Here is an 11,836-nt window from a genome sequence, read left to right on the forward strand (position 1 = left end):
ATCTTACTGTTTGTCATGCAGAGGATATCTAGAAAAGATATCTGTACCTTTATATTCATTCATCACAAAAAAAAAAAAAGTTTAAAAACAGTGGCAATAAAGTTTTTATCAAAACGTGAACAAATTTTGTATCATTTTTTTATGACCTTTGCAGAAAACTTTTTATCAATCAACTCTGAGTCAAATTCTGCGTAAATATGTTATCGGTTAATGCTGATTGTATTACTTTTGTACCTGCTTGCAAACATTTTATGATATTTTTATTGCTACCCCTTACAACCGTATTTAATCTTATCATTGGTAAAACTAATTGCTTTTTGGAGTGCCTACAATTAAAGTTTTTATGAAATCGGTTGCCTAAATAAAAAATTAATTTTCTTTACTCTTTTGTCTATGCTTTTCGTTAATCATAGTTTTAATACAAATTGTCTAATATTTAATTTTGAATTTATTACTTGTCAGTGTACAGCCCGATTACCCTGTCCACAAAACAGATTATCGGATCCAACACAAGATCACGCAAGGCTGGCAGGTCTATTCCGATAGCCAAGCTAAAATCGAGCCTGGGCCAAATCGCATATCTGTCGGATACAGCCGCACTTATTCAGCGGAAAGATATAGTAGATATAGGAAACGTTAGAGAAATCGCCTCTAAGACAAGCGATGACTTCATCTATCAGCACTGCAATTGCTCCGCAAGCTGATCCATATATCAGGCAATGCAAGATCATTAAAACGGAATTAACTGAAATGGAAATAACAACAAACCGAACGCCATTGTTATCGGTCTATCAAATAGATAGAATTTATGGAGTTCCATGTCGAGATATATGATAAATACGAAAAATACGAACAGGACTTAAAAAAATATGTATCATTTCAAAAGACTGCAAATACATAGAAAAATTTTAGTGCGTTAAATTATCAGTTTAAAGTGTTAAAAATATATGACTTTGTGCTTTTCAAAAATAGATTTTTTATAACAACAATAAAAGATTATTATTTATTTAATACTATTCACGTATAGAAAACATCAATAAGTATCTGGTTAAGTATGAGCTGTTTTTTAACTTTGAGCTTTTTTTACTCTTTCTGAACAATCGCAAAAGTAAAGAAGATTTGAATCCATTCTGTCCGATTCAGGCTTTTAGATGCCTCTTCTGCCCACATGAACTTGCCACATTTGTTAGTGTCTCTCCCGCAAAAGTTATGTATCTTGTATCTGTGGGACCGCCTTGGCCACAGCCATCGCTGATTGTTAACTGATTGCATACAAATAAGCTCAAGCTCCGAAGGGGTCAAATCATGTTGGCACTCGTGTCGCCGGCTAATTGCCGCTACAAGCTCCACAACGCAGATCAGTTCGGGTTATTTGGGTTACTCTGGGTTGGGTTCTTCCATTTGCCGATCAACTGCTAAAGGATTCAACTTCTAAAAGTGGGTCAATAATTAGCTTTGCCAGTTACTTTGCTTCTTGTTAGGCCATGAATCAAATAAAATAGTTTACCAAATAAACCACACAAATAAAAACACTAGATATTGCTTACTGTAACAAAAATATTTTGAAATATTTTTTGTACTTACAATAAATAGCTATGTAAAAAAGCTTTAAACTTTTTGATCAATAATGCTTTTCTGTTCCTTAAGTTTGTATTATTTAATCATTTGTAACATTTTTAATGTGCTGATGATTTCGAAGTTATTCTGATGTCCCGAAAAATTTCTTTTAGGGAATTTCTAACAACTCGTTTTCGGTAAATGGTCAGAACTCCGGACAGGACAGAAAAGAAAACACATCTGATCTCACAACCAATTGGGTATCAAATGAACAGGTTCGCATCGGAATTAAACAGAATAGCCAATTGCCCAAACCCACTACAAAGTATGGGGCAGCAATTGTGGAACAGATTCGATTAGCATGCCGGAGATTTCTGCGTAAAATTAACACGAACCCAAAATTCTCCAAATGCCACGCTCCAATTCGAACCATCCATCGCATTTCAAAATGCTGCCGTTGATTGTTGATTATTTTTGTGGCCACGCGATCTGTTATAATAAAATCAAGCGAAACAGAAACAGCAACAGCAGCAGCAACAAGAAAAACAGAAAAACTTAAAGACCGACAAAATTTCATTTTTATGAATTGAAAGCCAATTTGGACTCGGACCTGGACATGTCCATAAAAAAGGGGCCAAAACAAATCATGGCGTCGACAAATTTGGAACTAATTAAAAATGCAGGCGGTCCAGCCAAAAGTGGAGCGTTACGTTCCAGTTTTAGTTTTCAGTTTTCAGATTTTAGTGTTTAGTGTTCGGGTACCAACTCTTAAATTGAAAATAAGTACACAAAAAGAAAAGTGTATACTAAATGATGATCGATTTATTTAACATATTAAAGAAAGTAAAATAGTTGTATAAAATATATATTTAGAATTATATTTAATTGAAGCAGCTTCAAATATGTTGCATACTTAAGAGGGTGGTAAGTGTTTTTTTATATTAAAAGTTTTATGGTTTTTCATATTAATTTTGGTGCAAAATGGTATGGTCACCATACAATGTTTATTTTTTCGGTGACCTATCGTTATAACATTTTTTTTAATAGCACTTTTGAGGCTTTTATTTTTGTGAGTGTACTAAACCACCAGAGACGGTGGGCGGACAGTTAAAAGCGGAAAAAAATGAACCGAGCTGAACCGAACCGGCATGGAGTGGTCATGAATGAAAGCCCCGGATTGGATGCGATGCCCAGATGGATGTTGATGTGAATGTGGATGTGGATGTGGATGCGGGAATGGAATGGGAATGGAGTGGGTGTTCGGCTTGGGGCGTTGGCGGTCGCCGGCAAAGTGTGAAACTAATTTGTCAGCATGACAATAATAGCCAAAAGCCATAAACATCATAATAATATTCAATAAACATCAACAAAATGCGCCAATTAACCGCCACCGATTTGGCCATGGAACAAGCAGAATTAATGCCATCGAGGGGAACGAAATGGAATGGAGTACAATAAAAATGAATTGGCAGCGCCAACTGACGAATGGAAATTGTCTATTTCACTTTAATTGAATTATAAACGCTGCTGGCTAATAAAATCGATGATGTAAATTGCACTCGCTTGCATTTAACACCTTCGGCGCTGGAATTTCATCTATTTTGATGCCCGCCTGCACTTCAGACCGCGGGGGGTATATGCACTTGAATGGATCGCAGGAAATGCTGTTTTGGCCTATCGATCAGTTCGGACAGGCGAAGGATGATGCACCTCCAAATGAATGATGCTCTCAAGCTCCCAAGTAAACACAGAAATATGTTTTATTATATGGCTAAAATATTTCATGAAAACCAAAGATTTAGAATAAAAAATTCTGTGATCCTTTTATTACCCAGAAATTTATTTAATGGCGTATAAAAAAGAATTATCCTTTACTTTACATAGAATTAACTAAATTAAACCTTGAACGTTTGTGTCTGTTCTGATTTATTTTATTATCAATCTGTAATTAAAAGTGTAATAAATATCTTTTTTTTTTGCCTGAGGATAATAATAAGGTTTTTTTATTTGGAATTTTAAATTATTTTAAAAAATATAAATGAAACTTTACTTCTACTTTCTTTTTTGATACAGTATGCTTGTTGAGGAATTATGTAAATTCTTCTGCGATATTTACTGTCTCTGCTGAGGGTGCTCAAGACTTCGGTTTGAGTTTAGTGTCAGATTCCGATACTTGATTTATTTATGATACCAGCAGCTAGCAGCTAGCAGCTAGCAGTCAGCCCCCAACCACCCAATCACTCCCGCGAACTGGGAAACATGTTTCAGTGCCAATTGCATGCAAATTGTATGCAATTGCAGCCGCTTTGAGCCAAACCAAACACATGGCCCCCGAACGGGGATCGCGGATTGGAGATGGGGGATTGGGGATCGCGGATCGCGGATTGGGGACTGGGGATTCGGTCCGATCTGGTCCGACTGGGTCGCTATATGTCTCTGCTTCTGTGTCGATCCGCCCCCGCTACCGTTGCCCCCCTTTAAGCTGACCAAAAAGCCGAGTGCCGCGGGGCTGTGTAATTGTAACGCAACAATCAAAATCAATTGCTATGTAAATAAAATTGCAAATTAAATTACAAATTGATTACCTCACTGAGTCATTAATTAAAAAAAAACTCAAAGATGAATGGGCCAAAAGACAGGAAAACAAAGAGTGGGAGATGAAGTATATCAAGGATAATAGTTTTAATACAGCTTTAATAAATTTTAAAATTGGCTAAGGTCTGAAAAGTCTAAAAAGAATGTTTAAATAAATTATCTTTTGCTTAAAAGATACATTTGAAAATGAAAAATTATTTCCTGTAAAACTGCTACTTAGCTCTACTACCCATTTCTTAATCGTTATACCTGAGATCATATTTCATTGCCGATATCGATTCGAATTAAATATGGAAAACCTTAATGCAGTCATAGTTATTATTGCATTTACCATCAGCGCCTAATTGAAATGATAAAACAGAAAAAAAATTGTGCCGTTCGGAGGTAAAAAATCCATTTAACAAATGCTCCAATTAGCTTTGTGGGCCGCTAAGAAGCGTGGTCTGAGAGTGGGTGGGTCGGTGGTTCAGTGGTTCAGTGGATCAGTGGGAGGTAGGTGGGTCACTTGGCCGTAAGTCAAGAAAACAAATGTCGGGCTAGGCATTGTAACAAAAACAGGAAGAAAGTCCACAAAGTCTAATACAGCGAAGACTGAATTCCCTGCAACAAAATTTTTTTTTGAATTTTTGAAGAGGTAAAAACATTAACACGAACTTTACGGCTTTTTAAACTATTTTTTGTTTTTGTGAAGAATTTTTGTCCAATGAAAACTGGGAAACAAAATTATTTCTGAAGAGTCTTTTTGTTGTAACTTTGCCAAAATATGACCCATAGTCAAAAGAGTTGCTATTTTGAACAGCTGGCAACCTATACCATCCATCCCTGATCGATTGAAAACAATTAATTGAGTTTTGACCAAAAAACCGAATTTTGAAAATCGTTTTTTGAAAAATTTGTTTTTGTCCAAATTTCTGACTTTTTTGTAAGGGGGTACATCATCATTTTTTGCAGAAATTTGAAAATCTGAAAAAATTCTAACCGTGAATGCCATTCGTTTGAAAATTTTATAACGAATTCAACGGTGTATGACATTCCAACATTAGACCATTATTTCTCAGGGTTTTGACACAAAAACCAAGTTTTTAATGTGTTTTTTGGGGTTTTTGGCGATTTTTCAAACAAAAATATTTCTGAAGAGTCTTTTTGCTGTAACTTTGCCAAAATATGACCCATAGTCAAAAGAGTTGCAGTTTTGAGCAGCTGGCAACCTATACCATCCATCCCTGATCGTTTGAAAACAATTAATTGAGTTTTGACAAAAAAACCGAATTTTGAAAATCGTTTTTTGAAAAATTTGTTTTTGTCCAAATTTCTGATTTTTTTGTAAGGGGGTACATCATCATTTTTTGCAGAAATTTGAAAATCTGAACAAATTTTAGCTGAGAATGCCATTCGATTGGAAATTTTATTACGAATTCAACGGTGTATGGCATTCCACATTTGGATCATTGTTTCCAAGGGTTTTGACACAAAAACCAAGTTTTTAATGTGTTTTTTGGGATTTTTGGTAATTTTTCAAACAAAATTATTTCTGAAGAGTCTTTTTGTTGTAACTTTGCCAAAATAAGACCCATAGTCAAAAGAGTTGCAGTTTTGAACAGCTGGCAACCTATACCATCCATCCCTGATCGTTTGAAAACAATTAATTGAGTTTTGACAAAAAAACCGAATTTTGAAAAACGTTTTTTGAAAAATTTTTTTTTGTCCAAATTTCTGACTTTTTTGTAAGGGGGTACATCATCATTTTTTGCAGAAATTTGAAAATCTGAAAAAATTTTAACTGTGAATGCCATTTGATTGGAAATTTTATTACGAATTCAACGGTGTATGACATTCCAGCTTTTGACCATTACTTCTCAGGGTGGTGATATAAAATCTGATTTTAAAAAAGCGTTTTTTGTTGGTTTGCGTGTTTGTTAAATAATTGCAGGAAAAATTCATAGAACTATAAAGTTGGACTTTAAATATATCGGCTGGGCTCATTATGACATTTTTTTCACCATTGTATGTATTAGAGTGAAGATGGCATGGCATTTGATTCATATAAAATGCAGATAGTGGATGGCGATATAGCTGAAGAGCTTGGAAAGATAGGTCTTGCAAGGGTACATGGATCGAAGTCAGAAACCAGAGCGTGATCGAGTGGCTGAGTGGCAGCGGCGACGTCATTGTCGTTGGCACGACATTTGCTTAAATTATGGCCGGCACAGCGCCCGGTGACCAAACGAGGACAGTTTGTATCTGAATCTGTATCTGTATCTAGAGCCGACTTTGTATCTGGGGCCGACTTTGTATCTGGCTCTATGACTGGGCCCAGAGCTTGAGTGGCTCTACTCGTGGGTCCAGATGGAAGTAGAAACTGTTCGGCTTCGATGGTTTCGGCCGTGCCCAGGCGCTCTGTCAATCACCGGGTGTGGGGGCGGATTGGCGGCTATACCATAACATACTATATATAGCCATTATATATATTGGGAGGCGTGGCCGACCCCAAAAAGCCATTGCTACTTGCTGTTGTTGCCTTTCATTAGACGTGATTAGTTTTGAAAAGGAGCACAAAATGCACAAAAATTGGCAATTTGAGTCTGTTGTTTGTTTTTCAGGTAGATACCCTTTAAAGCTGATAGAAGTTATCGACTGTGCCCCAATGTTGAAGTAACTAATTCTAAAATATCAAAACAATATATACAAAATCACACCTTTTGTAAATAAATATGTATATCTAGAAATATAAGGTATTTATATTTTTATTGTTGGTGTAATCTTAATAGCTTACAAATCTGATATTGGGATATATTTTAGGAACCAGAACAAAAACTATTCAGTTAATTAATTCTTTTTTTTAATTCAGGATATAATCACACGCTTACCGAAATTACTAGGTATTGGGCAGTCTGGCACTCCACATCCTGCTGCATTCTTGCATTTTTTGTTTTCTTTATTCGAAGTCGCGCCACGCGCCACAAACAACGACAAAAAAATAACAACGGCAACACAAACACGCCACTTGGACTTGACAAATTGCGAGCAACGTTTACAATTGAAACAATTTAATCAAACAACAAGCAAAGTGGCAACTGAATGGTGGGAGGGGGGCACAGCGGACAACACGGTGGCAAGTCAACAGAAATCGAAGCTGAGTTGCACATTTCGTTGCCCCACTGTAACAGCGGCAGCAGCAAAAATAAATACATAAATAAATAGGCGAAAATAAATAATCGAGAGTACAAAATGCTGACAAATTATACGGATAGTAAAATACCGATTTCCTAACCATGGGAAACTACTTTTGCGAGGAAAAGTTGAGTAAAAGTTTTATAGGCATGGTTTTTTTTGTGTTTTTTTGTAGAAAAAAAAAGAATTAAGGAAATCGTTTAGAAGGAGAAAGACATATCATTTCTGTCGATAACTCCAACATTATGAGAAAAACCTTGATACCTTCACTATAATTTAAACCAAAGTTCATAACAAAAAGTTAGCACGATGGTTTAAATGCATTTAATTTAAACAAATATATTTGATAAATATGTAAATAAAAACTGGATTATTAAAAATCAAAATGAATTTACTCTAACGAAAGACAATTAATACAAATACCTATAGCAATATTAAAATAACAATGAAATGACTTCCCATCGATAAGCAAATAATTTAAAAGCAATTGTGATGGCCAAGTCACCGCAAAACAGTTAATATTCTTAAGTAGATAATTAAGCCATCAAGTGGTTTGCCCGACTTAATCGGATCGAGAGACTGAAACTAGCCACATGGTAACTTGTTCGGTCGATTCAATTAATAGCTGAAAATGTTCAGGCAACTGGCGGTTAAAGTGGCTGTTTTGACCCCCTCTTAACCCATTGTGGCCCCCTGGTTGTTCTTGTTCTTGTTATTACCATGTAAACTTAAGATAAACATATATCGAGAAGTTAAATCTGAAATTATGTATGTATTAAAATTATGTAAGTCAAATTATAAAATCATGTTTTGGGATTAACTAATACAAATTTATACACAGAACAATTTCACGGTGCAAATGGAAATGGAAATCGAGATAGCCACGGGGATATATGGGATCTGGGGGATATATGTGGACATATATCTGAGTTGCCGATGGACAAACACATGTCGATTGCTCCTGCCAGAAAGAGAGGGCACGAGGGGCAAGAGAAAGAGAGGGGTGAAGGTGAATGATTAATGTGCATTTAATTGCCGGTCGGTCGGCTGATCGCACTGATCGAACTGATCGGGGAGAGAGCGAAGAGGTCGGCGTGATAAATTCGATAAACACTAAACTGTGGGCTGCTAAATGTTCCCATTTATTAAAGATTAAATATATAACCCGGCTACAAGCCAAGCGACAGCAGAATAGATGGATAGATAAATAAATAAATAATAAATATAGTAAACAACATCGCACCGATCGACCGCGTCGCATTTGCATATCAACTTTTCGCATTAAATTCAATTGAAAACTTTTCTCACTTTAGCATCATTTTGAAATTCAATGAGCCGCCCTCGCCCCCGCATTGCTCATTTCAGACATATCGCTAATGTATTTATTGCCATTGGATGCGAGCACAAAATTTATGATGGCATTAAGCTAATGTTAAATGCAAAAAACATTTAAAGCCTAGAAATGCAAAAAATTTATAGTGTTAGTTGTAATTTACACGAAGCACAACATAACCACCCCCGATTCGGCATAGCCCCCTGAATATTCCGGCTTTGGCATTAGCATGGTTAATTGTATTCCGCTGTCAGTTTAGCTGGAACGCATTTGTTTCTCACATCCCATTTTTTATCCAGCATCAGCTAATGATAGCTAAGCGATTTCGATCTTGATGGATCGTTTTGGGGGGCGGGGGATTCTAGTTGGGGACCTTGAAAGGAGTAACGTGAATAACTTTAAGGAAATAACTGCCCAAGGAGGTAAATATTTTAATTTTAGGTCACACCAGCACTCACACAACTTTATAAATCACATTACTTTATAAAAATGATACTTAATTAATGAGACAAATGATCGATGATCGGTAATGACTTTGCAATTTAATAAAGTCAACATGAATGAATGAATGAATACTTTTATGGTTAAATACAAATAGCTTTATTGCAAGAATTAAGAAAATTTATTAAGAAAAAATTTCAATACATATATTTAATAAAAAATTAATACATTACTAAATAATATTTTTAAAAAATACCTTATGATTAAATTAGAGATATGAAGGTTATAAATGTAATAAAAATCGATGCGCTACACATAATATATAAATATTTACTCAAATAAATATATTAATAATGATGAATAATTAAATTTAAATAACTTAAATCTGTTAGTTAGCAGAACTCTGTTGAGTCCCTGTAGCTAGAGTGGCAACATATGTTAAGCGATAACAGTGCTTTAACAGATATCTGCAGTAAGCCGCCTAGATGGCGCTTGAATAACGCCCAATGGCAGGCAATGTATATTTTTGGAAATTTAAAACTATTCAGCTGCACAACAGTATGCCATTTCATAGTAATAAATATTATATTACAATATTTTAAATTAATATTTTATTATTTCAAGTCGTCAATAAGTTGTCACTGTATTTGGAAACTCACCAAATTTATAACCTTAGTTGCTTGTTAAAAATTTTTTTAGCTGCTATAATTATTCTAACATCAGCTCCATGGTTCTTAATTTAAATTCAATTTTTGGGGCAAAAATATTTTAATAGATTTTGAAACCGAATAACCTACTCTGTTTTTTTAAATCAAACATACAGTAAATTTCTGCAACTTCTACTGCATCCTGTTCACGCCATTGTCGCGTTATAAAATCATTCGTACCATTTATACAGATTATTAAAGCAATTTGAACAATTTAATTATATTATCTGACTGGTTATGGTATAACTTCACTAGCAAATGTATATTCAAGCCGACTTAATATTTACATTCGTGTCAATCGAATTCCATTAAAAACGGTAGTAATAATAAACTAAAATTAGCAATTAAATTTTATATTTATTTTTTTTTATTTAAAAATGATATTTATTATTTCACAACTGAAAAGTAACCAGAGTTACTTAAATCATTTAACAATCTGCTGAACAACTCAAAAAACGCTAAATTAATTTGAGAGTTAGCCTGAAATACTTGTTTTCTTTTATTCCGACAAGTTATTAAACATTATTAATTTTTGAATTTTTACAATTTGAAAACTAACCAATTAATAAAATAAACCCTTTACGAAACCTATGAAACCGCCCTTTTTTTCATTTGACTCCGAGCTCTGCTCTGGAACACCAATCGAATCCTTGTTCGTCGAATTCTGGATCGTCGAATCCTGGATCTGACCAACGTTATCCTGCTGCATTGGCTCCATATTATTGCTACTTTCAGGAAGTTCAAAGGGTTCCTCCGGAAAATTAGCATAAGTAGATTTGTTCTGAACTTTCGGCTTTTTGGCCTTTGCTTTCAAAGACTTCAACGGCTTCTTCTTTTTAGCTTTTTTAGGCTTCTTCGAAACTTTCTTAACGCCTTTCTCCTTGGTCGTTTTTGCTCCAAGCGCATTCATAATCTCGTCACGATTCTCCACGGAGGAAATTAGTTTCAGGGAATAGTTTTAGTTTGAAAGGCTATTTTGGCAAAGGGATTGTTCCTTACCGACACGCCGATATTGGAAATTTCGTTTATTTCGGCCATATATCGCCCATATGAATTTCCCTGTTGCTGTGAACTCGATCTAGGAATATTATCTTCCCCATTAGCATTCTGCGAGGGAAAATGAGCGCCACCCCGGACGGTAAAAGTCGACGGATCCGAAGCCAAACAGTTCTCGTATACGTTTCGAGTGCCTCGAGCAGGCGTTGGTCGCTTCAAAGGTCTCTTTCTCAAAACAGGCGCCATTGTGTGATACTTCTGCGTATTCTAGTGTTATCTTATTGGTTACAGAAAGTGCCGCAAAGAAAATATGGTGAAACGAAGGGCATGCAAATGATTATTGTGAGAATGTGAAAGAATCTTCTTGCCGAGCTCAGACTTACTTCATATCACACATATTTTCTTTGCAACAACTATTTGAAACAAAAAAAAAAAAAAAAAAAAAAAAACACAAAAAAAAAATACTTGCCTTGTATTACGAAAGGTGTTCTTCCCTTCTGTATGACTGAATGACTGAATAAATCAGTGAGACTAGGCAACCATTATGGCATGGGTAACTGAGACTCAAGCCTTTGTTAACTTTTCAAGGCACACTAAAAAATAAATTTTTTGGTAATTTCTGACCCGCACATGTACCAGTGGAAAACCATGAGCAGCAGCAGCAGGGCCACTTACTATGCCCCAAACATCCGCCAAATTTCGGGTCGATTTCTTCTCCTTATTACTTTGTCGCCTGACTTTTGTTTTTGGATTATTTTCATAAAAATATCAACATCCATTGGCTCTTCCGGGTAAAAACATCTCATCGCTACTATCACATTTGGAAAATAATTTAAGGACATACATAGTTTTCCGCTTTGTAATAATATATTCTGTTTGTTTGAAATCGAATTTATTATTTTAGTTTATTAAGGCTATAATTTATCATTACAAATTTCGCTAACATGATTGCACTTTAAGATGGAAATAAGATTTCTAATGCTACCGCAAGTTTGTTTATTTATTTTCGGCTTAACGAATTTTTAGTGAGTTCCGC

The 11,836-nt window shown here is 35.2% G+C and overlaps 1 protein-coding gene across 1 annotated transcript; it reads right to left on the reverse strand.

The window, feature by feature from the left end:
• Positions 1-10,285: 10,285 nt before the first annotated feature.
• Positions 10,286-11,391, reverse strand: LOC108136406. The gene is made up of 3 exons (XM_017257515.1): positions 11,270-11,391; positions 10,804-11,058; positions 10,286-10,729 (listed from the first exon to the last, which is right to left on the reverse strand). The coding sequence occupies exons 2-3, from the start codon at positions 11,044-11,046 to the stop codon at positions 10,367-10,369; spliced, it is 606 nt and encodes a 201-aa protein (XP_017113004.1). The 5' UTR covers positions 11,047-11,058; positions 11,270-11,391; the 3' UTR covers positions 10,286-10,366.
• Between the last annotated feature and the right edge of the window lie 445 nt (positions 11,392-11,836).

Source organism: Drosophila elegans, unplaced genomic scaffold (assembly GCF_018152505.1).
Source record: "Drosophila elegans isolate 14027-0461.03 unplaced genomic scaffold, ASM1815250v1 contig_149, whole genome shotgun sequence".
In the NCBI taxonomy this organism is placed as follows: Eukaryota; Metazoa; Arthropoda; class Insecta; order Diptera; family Drosophilidae; genus Drosophila; species Drosophila elegans.